Source organism: Hydra vulgaris, chromosome 11 (genome assembly GCF_038396675.1).
Source record: "Hydra vulgaris chromosome 11, alternate assembly HydraT2T_AEP".
In the NCBI taxonomy this organism is placed as follows: domain Eukaryota; kingdom Metazoa; phylum Cnidaria; class Hydrozoa; order Anthoathecata; family Hydridae; genus Hydra; species Hydra vulgaris.
This window is the reverse complement of record NC_088930.1, coordinates 49,877,501-49,891,986: the sequence shown is the minus strand read 5'-3', so window position 1 is coordinate 49,891,986 and position 14,486 is coordinate 49,877,501. Positions and strand designations below refer to the sequence as shown.

The following is a 14,486-nucleotide window of genomic DNA, read 5'->3' as shown; positions in this document are numbered from 1 at the left end:
GCTCTTTCTCTTCAGACAAGGTCAAAAAACACATTGTAAACGTAGTTGGACCCATTTTATCTGCTTCCAAACTTGAACTTCTTTCCTACCACTGTAAAGTTGCATCTCTTTTTCTTTTTCACAAATGCTATCATGGTTGCTGCTCAAAAGAGCTATCGTGACTAGTTCTATCAACTAAAACTCATTAATGCTTGATTCCTCATACAGCAAAGTCTCATTCTTTTACTGTATCTATTTCCGCTTGCTCTAAAAACTTTTATTTGTCTAGTTTTTTTTCCCCGCACCTCAACCCTTTGGAACTCTTTCTATCTTGATGTTTTCCAGACTCATGCAACCTTTAACTTTTTAAGTCTTCTGTCAACCGTTTCCTTGCTCTATAACTCTATTCTTCTATTTTCTAGTAACTCACAACTTAATAGTGGTTGTTTGCAGCCTTGTTGGAAGTGAACCAGAATAAAAAATATATATATACTAGTTACACCTTTTTATAAACGAGTTATACCATTTTATAAACGAGTTACACCCTTCTATAAAATACAAAGTTAATATTATTATGTAGTAAGTGTTTTCAAAACGTAAACTTACTCTTTTTGCATTTCGGTACCAACTTTCTTTTTCACTCTCCTTGACTTTCAAACCGATTGATAATAAAGCCTAAAAAATCATGTTTTCTCACGGAAATTTTTAGAATTATTTTGAGATGTTATCTATAACTCGATGTTAGAATAATAAAACTATCTATAATTTAAAGTTAGGATAACAAATGTATCTATAACTTAAAGTTAGGATGATTAAGTTATTTATAACTTAAAATTAGAATATATTAGGCTGTAGAAAAAGCAAAGCAAGGAAATCAAACCCTAAATTTGTTGATCAGAACTATATTATAAACGAAGATGTTTACAAAAAATAAAAATTTTAGAGATTATAAATATTTATTATAAATAAAAATTTATGTGTTAAAATTTGTTCAAAAATTTAATGTGTAATTCCATTTAAACTTTAATCTTTTTTTTTTTTTAAAAAGAAAACATTCACTGTGTTAAAAAAGAGATTTAAGAATAATTATAAACAATATATTTAAATAATAATAATAAAAAAAATTTATTTAAATATAAACAAATATATTTAAAAACAATAATTTCTCATTAGAAATGACAAACTTTTTTAAAGAAAACTCAAATTTAAGGAAAACTCAAAAAATCATTTAATTTATTGTGATATTAGATCTACTTTTAATAGAATTAAAAAAAAAAAAGTTTCACAAAGAAGATTTAAAAATATGGAAAAATAAATAAATATAAAAAAAGCTAAAAAAAAATACTGAAAAAATAATAAGTTGAAAAATGAAGAAGAAAAAAAAAGTTAGAAAAAAAAAGTTGGAAAAAAAAAGCTGGAAAAAAAAAAGTTATTCCAAAAGATTTAACTGTTTTGTCACAGAGCACTGTAAAAGAACACTTTATAAAAAAGTTCTCGCCATCTTCCTTACCAATATTGCTTATATGACTGTATGCCCAGAGCACCAAACTTCTTTAAACTAAAGCTGGGGTTTTAACAACTGGTCATGGTTGCTCAATTAGATTAAAATAAAAAGATAAGGAAAAAAAAATCTAAAAAGATCTATTATGATTTTTACAAAGAATTTTTTTTATAAGTTAATGCAAGTTTAAAGTTTTCTTAAGATATTTTTTTCTGCGTGAGTAGATAAATATTGTAAAATATAATAACTGTACTTACTTGAACATATACTAGATTGTACAATGATTGAATAATGCAGTATAGCTCTTCTAAAAGTATTGTATTATACAATTAGAAATTATAACATAGTACAGCTCTTTTAAAAGTATTGTATTATACAATTAGAAATTAAAACTACATTTTATCTATCATTAGTTTAATTTTGCAGTTTCAATAATAAATAACTCAGAAAGTGATGATCCAGGTTAGTAGACATTATGATATAGGTTATTAGCCGCTATGTTTTAAAACAATTTAAGACACACAAAAAAATATTTATTGTTTCTATAAAAATCAAAATAAAAAACAACACGGAAGGCACTCTTTTTTTTAAGGCCTACAAAAACTTAATGTTGCACCGAATCAACTGTTTTGGATCCATAGTTCGATACAGATTTAGCATGACTAAGAAAGGTCTAGATCAAAATCTAAAAATAGAGTAATGATGTAGTACTAGATTGCTAGTTTTGTAAGTGGGAAGTACCAATTTCTACTTCTACACCATGTCTCTGGTATTATCACGCTCAGCATAGCAGTTTTGTTTGTCAGGGTAGGATACCAGTCTTTTTAATCAAGATAACATAATCATCCCAGCTTGTCAGTTGTTTTAGAGTTAAAATATTATTTGTTAAAAATATTTATTTAAAATATTATTCATGAAACAAAATCATGCTGTTCTATATTGTTGAATGTTGTTGTTGGACAGTTGATTCTTTTTTTCTATATTTTAATATTGATTGTTGATCACTATGAACAATAATTTTTTACTTCAACTGGTAAAGTTCAAATCAAGATTTCTCTCAAAAATTGATGAAAAAAAGAAGCCTAGATTCTTTTTTCCATCAATTTTTAAAAACTTTTTATAAACTAAAAATAAAATAAAAAATAAAATCTAACAATACCTGGTCAATTGTTAAAATCACCATCATGGTAAAATTTGTGAATCTTTATAAAATTACAATTAATTTAGTGGATGTACCCTAGATGTAATTAGAGGCAATTTGTATTTAAAAAAAATATATAAATGCATAAACTAACCAGCATTTATTCTGTAGGGCCATGCTGTAACAAACTGAATTAGCAATGACACAGGATCCATCAATAAAAAAGGAATATCCAGATAACTAATAATTATGAATTTGAAGAATATAAACATAATTTAATTGCATTAAAAAAAAAAAAAAAAAGAAAAAAAAAAGCTAAACAAAATTGTTTCATTTATAACACAAAGCACTCTTACATACCCAACCTCGCTTTTTTTCATAACACCACAAGTAAGTCTTATCCAATATGAAAATGTAGGTGTTGAGAGCGACTGTGCATTAAAATTACCAAACTCAAAAAGAGCCACTGCAAAAAGTATTTCAAGCAAAACATTAATTAGATCAACAAATTATTAAACAAAAAAAAAGATTTTGTGATTGCTTACATAAACATTTTTTTCTCTGCTCTGATAGATCTTTAAATGAAGATGTGTTCATCATAGTTTCTTCCAAGTTATGTCTAATTTGTGGAAATATAATATTTAAAATTTATAAATAACTAAAAAAAAATTGAAGAAAACTTAAAAACACTCACCTTAACAATGCAATTAAGACTGTAAACTTATTGACATGAAATTGCTTTTCCACCATGTGTAACTTTGTTAACTCTTCAAGTGAATTGTAAAATAAAGAAGTTGAGGCTGTGAGGACAGAGATATCAAAAGATCTTTTTCTTAATGAAGAGAACTTTGGCTTAATAAATATAAAAAAGTCACACTCAATATAAAATGTAAGTTTACATAAATAACTAACACAAAATTTCACAAACCGTTTCCATAAGATTTTTGATCTCTGCAACTTTTTCCTTAAAAGATTTGATAGCGCCTTCTGACTAAAAAATATTTTTTTTTAAAAATCAAACAAAAAATTAGAAAATCTTTTTATATATTTATTTTTATTAAATTTTAGAAATTAAACATTTTAATTTACATATTATAAATGTTCTTTTTTTACAACAAGAAATATTGATATAAATTTTTTACAACAAGAAATATTGATATAAATTTTTTACAACAAGAAATATTGATATAAATTTTTTACAACAAGAAATATTGATATAATTTTTTTACAACAAGAAATATTGATATAAATTTTTTACAACAAGAAATATTGATATAAATTTTTTACAACAAGAAATATTGATATAAATTTTTTACAACAAGAAATATTGATATAAATTTTTTACAACAAGAAATATTGATATAAATTTTTTACAACAAGAAATATTGATATAAATTTTTTACAACAAGAAATATTGATATAAATTTTTTACAACAAGAAATATTGATATAAATTTTTTACAACAAGAAATATTGATATAAATTTTTTACAACAAGAAATATTGATATAAATTTTTTACAACAAGAAATATTGATATAAATTGAACTTTAAAATGATTGAAAAAAATCACCTCCATACAAGTATTGTGAACTTCCTTAATGCAATCTGGTAAAATTGGTAAAACTTCGTTGCTAAAGCCTCTACACAATGGACACAAAAACTCTCCTTTTGTAATATTTATAAGTTGATTATCATCCTTAAAAAAAACATATTAATAATATTTAAAACATAAACTTATTTTTTAATCATTAAGATTTTTGGGTGTTTAAAATATATTTCATTTTTATTATTATTAAAAAACTTTAAACATTCAAAACAAATTTCAAGTATTGCCTAAAAACATTTGAAGACTTTCTACACAAATTAATTTTTAGATGTGATCAAATTTTTATTATTCTTGTAAGAGTGTTTTCTTGTCCAAATAAAAAGTAGTTATAGCTGTAAAAACTTTACTATTTAAAATGTACAAAAGTGATTAAAATGTCTGACAAGAGAAACAACCTGTTGATCAGCTGACTTAAATGAAAGATATTTCAAGTTCCATGATAAATAACCTAGCAAAGAGACAATATACAGACCAAAACTAAAGTGAAGTAAGGAGTAGAAGTTGCGGGTAAACAGAGAAATTTTGAATGGAAAAATATTTTTGCCATTTATTTGGTAATATAGGGTAAAGGAAGGTATGTTCGTGATAAATTAACTAGATGTGTAATTACAAAGTCAATTTCAGTAATTTTACTTAATTACTTTAATTGTTTGATGTACATAGAGTAAAGTTACTAGAATCTATGCAGTTTTGGGATTTTAAGTCCTTTGATAAGTTTTTATAAAAGCTCAAAAGTCATTGAGAAAAGTTAGGTAATTTTGTGATATGATATTTAATTTCGTGATAGTGGTTAGGTAATTTCGTGAATACACAATAATATTTAAATTTTTCTTTATTAAATAAGTATAACATCTGGTATAATATAACAAAAAATATCAACACTTGTTTTGAATTCATAACTATTCAATCAGACTTTAAGTTCATAAAATATAAATATAGTCAGGCTTATAAGTTAACAAAATTATAATAATACTTTCATTACTTTATATTTATATATAAAAAAAATATACTTTTAACATAGGTAGCTTAGAAAATAAAATAACAGACCTACAAAAAACTCTTAATATAATAACTATAATATTAACCATACTTATATCTGATTAACTTATTTTTCTAAATCACATTCTTGTTGACAACATGTATCACACATAAATACTTCACCAATGTCCTCATATGTTTGACAACTCTCATGATAAGGTACTAAACAATAGGAACACTGCACCCATTTTTTTCCATTTTTTTTTTTTACATCACTGTTGTAACTTTTTTTACAAACACCGCACTCCCAATCATCATCTTTTGAAGCATTTTTATTTTTAAAATTTTTAATAAAATATTTAATAAAAGAAACATGATTAAAAATGTAAATTCATTTGAGGTGAAAACGTTAAGAAAATGTGTAACTGCGATAAGGAATCATAAGTTATAGGAAGTTGATAAAAAAACAAAAGTTTTACCATTAAATCAAGCATCTTTTCTAGTTTAATATTTAATAAAAATAATTTACTTACCTTAAAACACAAGTCTGGAAATAAAAATGTTGGACAAGTACTCCAAACAAATGTGCTGAACGCACGTTAAATAATGCTAAAGAATGTACAAACTGATAGTAAACAATTGACGTATCACATGCACCCAACGACTATTTGTGAATCGACAGTGGTACCCCGGGGTACCATTTGACGCAATTTCGATGTTTTTGACTAATAGGTATGTTCGCTACAAATGCCGAGCGAAATATCACGAAATTACATATATCACGAACATACCTTCCTTTACCCTATTGCCTATGTTAACTAATACTTTTTATAAATTCTTGTAATTTTTTTTATATAAAAATGTAACATAAACCATAACTTTGATAAAAATTATAAATAAATGATTTCTCAAATTTATAGATCATCCGGTCATATTATAAAAATTCGGAAAATTGTTTGGGTAAAATATCCGAAAATAATCGAAAATATATTTTCTCTTATATATTCCTTGTAATTTTGATTTTAGCTGTGTTGTTTTTTTTTTAAACTATTTTAAATTTTTGTTTGAGTGATGAGTAAAAAAGCTTAAAAAACAAATATATTACAAAATTAAACACTTAAACTTGTATCTATGGTTTTGGATATCAAGAAAAACTAAAAGTTGAGAAAAACATCAGGAATTCCAGAAATATCCAGAAAAAGATAATCCCTACAAATTAATAACTCTTTTAACTTATTTTATGGAAATTATTGTAATTAAAATAAAATACTTAAAAAACATAATGCAAAAAATATATATATCAGTAATTTATAAAGTAAATGGAATTTATTAAATGCACATAAAAGCAAATAAATGAAATCCAATAAAAATATATAAAAAGTAAAAAATAGAATGAAAATAATTTTAGTTCTTTAAATTTAGCATTGAATCAAATTTACGTATTTGCCATTTTTTAATATATATATAAAAATATTATACTTGAAAGTGGAATACTCATTTAAAAAAGTTCTACCTGTAAAGTTTGAAAGTAAGCTTGATGACAGTCAATATGAACAAAATGACCACATGTCTGTACATTAACACCAACATCAGAACCAATCTCAAGTGCTAATTGGAATGACCCCTAATAATTTAATTAAATAAATTTTCCATTTAAAAATGTTATAAAAATTTTAAATGCTAAAAGGTAAAAACTTAAAAATAGACAAAAATAAACAAATTTTGAAATAAACATTTACAGAAATTTTCAAAAGTTCAGTTTCTCTTTGTTGGACAAGATTACCGCATGTTTCTCTAAATTCGCACATTTCGTTGTATTCAGAGGTTTGTGAAACACGGTATGCAAGCACTAAAAACATTTGATAATGTTGGACAAAAGAAAAATATTAGATAATGTTGGACAAAAGATAAATATTGGATTATGAAAATTTTGCATTAAATCAAACAATGGATAATATCCAACTTCATTTATACATCTCAAAAATATTTTTTAAAACTTATTTTTTAAAAACTCATTTGTAATTGGTTTATAAATATAAATTGAATTATTCTGATTTACTCCTAACAAGGCTGCAAGCGAACACTATCTATATATAACCTGGGTTCTTCAACCTGGTTTTATTGCCAATATAAAGCATGAATATTTAATAAACGTGAATAAAAGATCTAAAAAATAAATAGTTTTTTTTTCCAAAAGAAAAGTCAAAAATTTCATTGATAACCTTCAAAATCAGTGGTCTTTAAAGTAGGAGTAAAACTATCAACTAATATCAAAATTTTTAGAAATTTTGATATTAGTTGATAGTTTTACTCCTACTATTTTTTAGATTATTCACCTCCCCAAGGCCCGAGGGGGGCCACTACAGTCGAGGAGGCTACTATTTTTTTGTGTTTTTTTTTTAGTTGTTATTCGTGGTGCAACCCTCTCTCAACTCTTAAACTCCGAAACACGAACCTTGCCGAGCAAGGCCGCTGCACGGAGAAACTAAGTTGAGCGCGGTACTTCCAGGGACATGGTGGGAGTCGAACTCCAAACCTCTCGCTTACAAAGCGAGCGCTCTTACCACTACACCACTACTGCATTTATGGAGATAATACATTATGGATATAATACAACAAAATGATTTGGAGATAATACAACAAAATGATTTGGAGATAATACAACAAAATGATTTGGAGATAATACAACAAAATGATTTGGAGATAATACAACAAAATGATTTGGTGTAAAACTACCAACTAATATCAAAAATTTATGTAATGATACTAAAAGTATAAAATCAAAATACTAAATACTTATTTAAAAATGAAAAATTATAAAATATAAAAAAATAAAGTAATATAAAATTAAAAAGATAGAAGAAATACTTAAATTATAAAAAAAAATACTTAAAATAAACATAAATTAAAAATTAAATACACATAAATTATTTGAAGGAGAAAAAAGCTAAACAGCAAAACAAATTTTAAGTTCATCCTAATTTTGTTTTAATAAACAACTTATAAAAAATCACCTGTTGAAGGTTGCAAAAATACCACTAAACCAATTGGTCGTTTTTCTGTAGATTCAGTGGATTGGAAGCATATAACACACTCATATATGTCATGATTATTAAAATGCTGTGAACCTGAATCATTTGATGAACTTCCTAAAGCAATTCAAACTTTAACATATAAAATTGTATACATAATACAATCATTTAAACATGTATCAAATCATAATATATTATTGCATTTTTATTAGTATTTCATATCATTGAATAATAAACAAATTAGTTGTACCAGGTTCAAATGGTTTAACAACGCAGCATTCCTTTTTTTTGTAAAAGTTCTTCAGAGTCAAAAAAAGAATCCTCCACAAGCTTAGCTCATTCGAGAAGGTAATCTCAAAGATCAAGAAACTGCTTAACAACAAGAGAAGTGTTGCAAATTATATAAATCAGAAAAAAGAAAAAAAAATTTAATAAAGAATCACTGTGGATGTGACTTTAAAGAATCACTGTGAAAGTTTAAAGAGTAAAATGCTAAACAAGAATAAACTTTGTTAAAAGAAATTAAAGTTTCTTTTAAAAAAAGCTTATTCTTATAAGCTTTAATTATTATAAATAGTTGTTTGAGTAACAACCATGGTTTTATTTTTAAAAAGAAACAAGAGACAATAGTTGTTTTAGTAACAACCATGGTGATATTTTTAAAAAGAAACAAGAGACGATAGTTGTTTGAGTAACAACCATGGTTTTATTTTTAAAAAGAAACAAGAGACAATAGTTGTTTGAGTAACAAACATGGTGTTATTTTTAAAAAGAAACAAGAGACGATAGTTGTTTGAGTAACAACCGTGGTTTTATTTTTAAAAAGAAACAAGAGACAATAGTTGTTTGAGTAACAACCATGGTGTTATTTTTAAAAAGAAACAAGAGACGATAGTTGTTTAAGTAACAACCATGGTTTTATTTTTAAAAAGAAACAAGAGACAATAGTTGCTTGAGTAACAACCATGGTGTTATTTTTAAAAAGAAACAAGAGACGATAGTTGTTTGAGTAACAACCATGGTGTTATTTTTAAAAAGAAACAAGAGACAATAGTAGCTTGAGTAACAACCATCAATCAGACTTTCATTTATATCAGCTTATATTTACAACAGAATATCTACTTATCCTTACAACATATTATCACATATTTTCTAAATAAGATATAAGTGAGGTATATCATTAGAAGACCACCCCAAAGAAACCAATAAAAAACATAACAAAGAAAAGCAACTTTAGCATATGGTGATTTTGCAATGAACTAAGTTTTTAGAAAAAAGCAGGAATGAAAAATAACTCAAGATATAAATTAAATAGCTTAATCAGTATGCTTTTTGAAAAGATTTTATTATATTGTACCTCCTCAAGATCAAGATAACAAGATGAGGATGGTACTTCCACAAATCTGCGACTTCTTGCTTATAAAACAAATGCTCTACCACTACAACCTTGAAGATAATAAACAGATTTAGATAAGCACTTTTTGAACAGTTTTGAGAATACAGAAAAAAACTCTGGCAAACAATTTCAAAAGACTGTTACAAGAATATCATCTGGACCACAAACTTCAATAAAGTCCAAATTAAAAGTAGTTTTAGCTGTACAAACTTTATTAATTATAATGTACAAAAAATGATTAAAATATCTGACAGACAAACAACCTGTTGATCAGCTGACTTATACGATAGATGTTTTAAGTTCCATGATAAATAACCTAGCACAAGAGACAATACACTGACCAAAACTAAAGTAATACACAGACCAAAACTAAAGTAATACACAGACTAAAACTAAAGTAATACACAGACCAAAACTAAACTAATACACAGACCAAAACTAAACTAATACACAGACCAAAACTAAACTAATACACAGACCAAAACTAAACTGATACACAGACCAAGTAGAGAAATAAGTAATTAAAATTATAGTTAACGGAATTGCTTTTAACTTGAAATCAAGGTTTGAAACCTTGATGTCAAGAATGTCATTGGTACTAAAATATTTTAGTATAATGAACATTAAAGTAAATCTTTAAAATGTAAACCTTTTGATCCCAAAGATATCATTCTAACCACTGCAACATAGCTTATATGTTATTAATTATTAGTTTAACATAGTTATAAACATACACAAAACAAATATTTTTTATCAAAAAATTAAATATATTATTTCTTCAATATAACGAAATACAACATTATTGTAATATATGAAAAACTGTAGCATAAATGATGAAGATCATAAATAAATATTTTTTTAATGCTATTACCAATAGTATTGTCCAAAAATCTTTTTTGTTTGAAAGCAAACTCCTTAAGCATCTCTTCTTGTCTTTGATTGACCTTTTTACGCCTGAATAAATCAATAAACAACTAAATAAGTAACCAATGTATAAAAAAAAACTAAAAAATTAACTTATCTAGTGAGTATTAGGAAAAATATCTAATCAAAATAAACAAATTTAAAGAAACCTTTCAAGTTTAGCATTCTCAACTTGATTTTTTGTACCTATGGTATCATCATTGAATGTGAATACTTTTGGATAAATTACTTTTAAAAACTCATTAAATTTTGATTGGTTGTAAAATGTTTTTAGTAGTTTACCAACATAGAAAATACCATCTCCTGCAATATCACAAGTGTTAATCAATTTTGATTGTTCTGATAAAACTCTATGCAACTTAACAAGTATTGTTAACAATGATAAGTTGTTTGTAGCACAGATTTTTTCAGAATCATTTGAAATATCCATTGGTTCTATGTCCATTGGTTGGTCATCAAAACCTAAAAAATACCATTGTTATAAAATCATTTGAAATGATTTTAAAAAATAAAATGATTATCATCAAATTGAAAATCAAATTAAAAATCTAATTGAATTAAAAATCTAGCCATTTGTTGTTGGTTCAAACTGATCCACAGATCTTTGTTTTAAAATCCACAAATCATAATTTTTTCTGATATAATCAATATCTTTGATATTTGAATCATTGATTAAGGTGTTATTGAAAACAACATGAGCGTTGTCACTAAGAAATGTATGAGGTAATTTTATGTCATAAGATTCAACGGGAAAATTTTTTATTGGTTTACCAACCTTAAAGAAATAAAACATTTAACAAAAAAAATATTTCATCTTACAGAAGAAAAAAAATTATTTTAAACTTATTTAGAATTCCATTTTAAAAAAATTTTCTCTTCTTTAAAAAATTCTCTATCTTTAAAACTTTTTTACAGCTATTTACTAATCTATTAAAAAAAAAATGTTTAAAATAATAAAAAAATAAAAAAAACCTGAAATAAAAAGTTAAAATGATCAAATAACAAAGTAATTGCTTGAGTTGTTACAGAATCCTCTTTTACCATAAAAGGTAATTTTGTAATTTCTATATCATTTGTTTTACAATAATAATAGAAATACTGAATAAATCGCTTTAGCAAAATGAATTTCTTGTAACTAAGCTGTGATAAAAGGGTTCGTAAATGCAACAAGGTAGAAGCTTGTGCTAAACCAAATTAAAAAAAACATTGATTGAGAAAAACTATTGACATAATAAATAAACACAAAAATAAATAAATAAAAATTATTAATAACTAAATTTTATTAATCAACTTTATGTATATTTTACCTAAAGCGTTAAAGTTTTACCCAAAGCGTTAAAAATTAAAAAAACTAGAGAACAAGATAAACTTAGAAATACTTTTATAACTTACGTGTTTTTTTGATAAGTGTTTCCAAATAGTCAGTTAATGGTAATATTAGCTCAGATTTATATATTAAAAACATATCAAAGATTAAATCTTCATGAATATTTTTGAACATTTCTTCCTCCCAAACACTCTTCCTGTTTGATTCTAAAATGATAAAACCATTAAACAAAATCTAAAACATTTAAAAATATTAAACATAATAAGTTTAAACACTTAAAATAAATAAAACAAAAATATAAAAAGAAAAAATTAGTCACCTAAGACTTTCTCTTTTAATTTTTCTGAAACAAAAAATAACTTTTGTTTGTCAGGATAACAATCCACATACTCAATAATTAGATCAATCATCTGATCGTCATCATCCAAAAGTGAAACACAATCTTCTATCTATTTGTTAATTTAAAAAAATCTAATTTCTTTTAACTATTTCTTTCTTTAATTCTTAAACTGTTTTTTAAAAATTTATATTTTAAGTTATTAAAAAACGTCACCTCATATCTGTTTTCAGCAAAAAGTTGCAGAAGATGTACTGTTGATATGAGCAACATCTCAGGCATTGTATTGATGCCATGCTGAATCTGAATTTTAATATATAAAAAAAAAATTATAACTGAAAACCTTTATAATTAAAAAAATGTTCATTAGTAATGTGTAAACCTAAATTCAAATACTTGTATATACAATCAAGATTCTTTCCAATATAACTGTCCTAATAAATTTTTATTAGGACAGTTTCTATTAACATTTAAATTCTAATTTTAATGTTAATAGAATTTTAATTCTAACTAATTAAATTTTGTAATTATTTCATTTTCAAAACCCAGCACAAAACTAAACCTTTTATCAATGTACTGAAGCCCCTGGAGAAAGCTATTCCAGTTTGTATGTACTTTATGTGTAACTAAATTAAAATTTACATGTCTTCAAAGTGATGTTTAACTTCAAGACATTTGTACAAGATATTTAAAATTTGGTGGCTACTATTATTTTTGCAATACTGTCTGTTGATATCATCTCTATTTTTTTATTGGTATATTAAAAAATAAAATAAAATATTTTTCACCATCACAACTGTGAAAACCACAAGAACTAATTACAACAAATGTATTTTTATGACAACTTAAAGATTTTTTTTTTTAATTTATTCAGCAAAAAAATTTTGTTGAAATAAGTAATAATGTCAAATTTTTTTTTTAAATCGATATTAGGAAAAAATAAATTTTTTTCTTTTTTATCTGTAAATTAGATTTTTAGATATTTTTTATGAAAGCTGTTATAAAATAAGCTAAAAAGTTTTGAGTCTGGCCCAAAGAGGGCAAACTTATTACTGAAACTAACATAACTTATGTTACACAGAACAAACTTTTCAATTTTTAGGTCAGATTTCTGCGAATTAGTAAAGCAGATTGTGTTGGAAATTTTCACAAAATATTGAGAATTCTATACCAATTTAAAAAATATTTAAAAACTCATCAGAGGTTACCAGCTAAGGAAAATAAACTTATTTTTTTGATACTATATATTTAAGTTACATTACATCACTTATGTTACCAAACAATTATTATAGTGGATTTTTTATATCTATTACAAAGAGTTAGATCTCTTCCTGAGTGATTTTTCATAACATTTATGAAAGTTATCTAATAGGTAATATTTTTTCTGCAAGACCAAGAGCAACTTTAAAAAATTATTTTAGTATTACAACTTTATTAATACTTATTAAGTCATTTAAATAAAAAAATCATTTAGTTTGTTGAAAAGTTTACTTGCACTTCTTACGTTTATGGGCAGTACTTTCACTAGGCTGAATTTTTAAAATGCTACAAAGTATTTACATTCAAATCTTTTAAAATATTTTTGATGTAAAAACCGCTTTTACATTTTAGGAGGGAGAGGGGGTGCAGGCATATGTGATCATTTGAGACAGGAGGGAAGGGGTTAAAAAATGACAAATAGAGGGTTACGTACTTTACGGACAACATCCTTAATTACATTTAAAAATGATTTGTTTACTAAAACAAAAATATTAACCAAATAGGAATTACATAAAAATGTAACAGTTCATTTTGAATGCGACAAAAACTTTGTGAAAAAGCGCCAGAACTTTATTAAATGCATGTAGCTTTAACTTACATTACACAAATTTAATATCAAAATGTGCTTTAACTAACCATTATTATTCAAAGCTTTAAATGTAAAAAGTTTTTTACATTTAAAGCTTTGAATAATAAATTTTGGAAAATTACAGTAAACTTTGGAAAAAACAAAACTTTATCATGTTTTTGTTGACTTACGTTACATGAAAATTGCAAAAGTTCTTTCGTTATTTTCTTGAAATATATATATTTTTTAAAGTATAAAATTTAATCAACAACAAATTGAACATGGTAGCTCCATTTTCACACTAAATTAATGCGCATGCGACCGCACACGCTTCCCGGGAAGGCTTGTAATCCGAATTTTTTAATAATAATAAAACCTTTATATTTTATACTTTTTTTTTGTATTTTTCATTTATAAAATTATTATTTTTTGTTTTT

At 24.8% G+C, this 14,486-nt stretch overlaps 1 protein-coding gene across 2 annotated transcripts in view; it reads right to left on the bottom strand.

Annotated features, from left to right (window-relative positions):
• Positions 1 to 14,486, bottom strand: part of LOC100206554 (E3 ubiquitin-protein ligase ubr3) — a 99,078-nt gene that overhangs the window by 23,935 nt on the left and 60,657 nt on the right. For both annotated transcript variants that reach the window (XR_010641542.1, XM_065809107.1), the window contains exons 19-36: positions 12,438 to 12,524; positions 12,204 to 12,333; positions 11,950 to 12,090; positions 11,530 to 11,741; positions 11,128 to 11,332; positions 10,707 to 11,019; positions 10,505 to 10,587; positions 8,220 to 8,354; positions 6,945 to 7,054; positions 6,719 to 6,829; positions 4,192 to 4,317; positions 3,550 to 3,612; positions 3,316 to 3,473; positions 3,167 to 3,240; positions 2,982 to 3,087; positions 2,776 to 2,861; positions 1,738 to 1,787; positions 586 to 654 (exon numbers count right to left, since the gene is read on the bottom strand). Coding sequence is in view for 1 of the 2 variants with exons in the window: in XM_065809107.1 (XP_065665179.1) it covers positions 586 to 654; positions 1,738 to 1,787; positions 2,776 to 2,861; positions 2,982 to 3,087; positions 3,167 to 3,240; positions 3,316 to 3,473; positions 3,550 to 3,612; positions 4,192 to 4,317; positions 6,719 to 6,829; positions 6,945 to 7,054; positions 8,220 to 8,354; positions 10,505 to 10,587; positions 10,707 to 11,019; positions 11,128 to 11,332; positions 11,530 to 11,741; positions 11,950 to 12,090; positions 12,204 to 12,333; positions 12,438 to 12,524 (2,259 nt within the window). In the remaining variant the exon portion in view is untranslated. The remainder of the gene's footprint in view (positions 1 to 585; positions 655 to 1,737; positions 1,788 to 2,775; positions 2,862 to 2,981; positions 3,088 to 3,166; positions 3,241 to 3,315; positions 3,474 to 3,549; positions 3,613 to 4,191; positions 4,318 to 6,718; positions 6,830 to 6,944; positions 7,055 to 8,219; positions 8,355 to 10,504; positions 10,588 to 10,706; positions 11,020 to 11,127; positions 11,333 to 11,529; positions 11,742 to 11,949; positions 12,091 to 12,203; positions 12,334 to 12,437; positions 12,525 to 14,486) is intronic.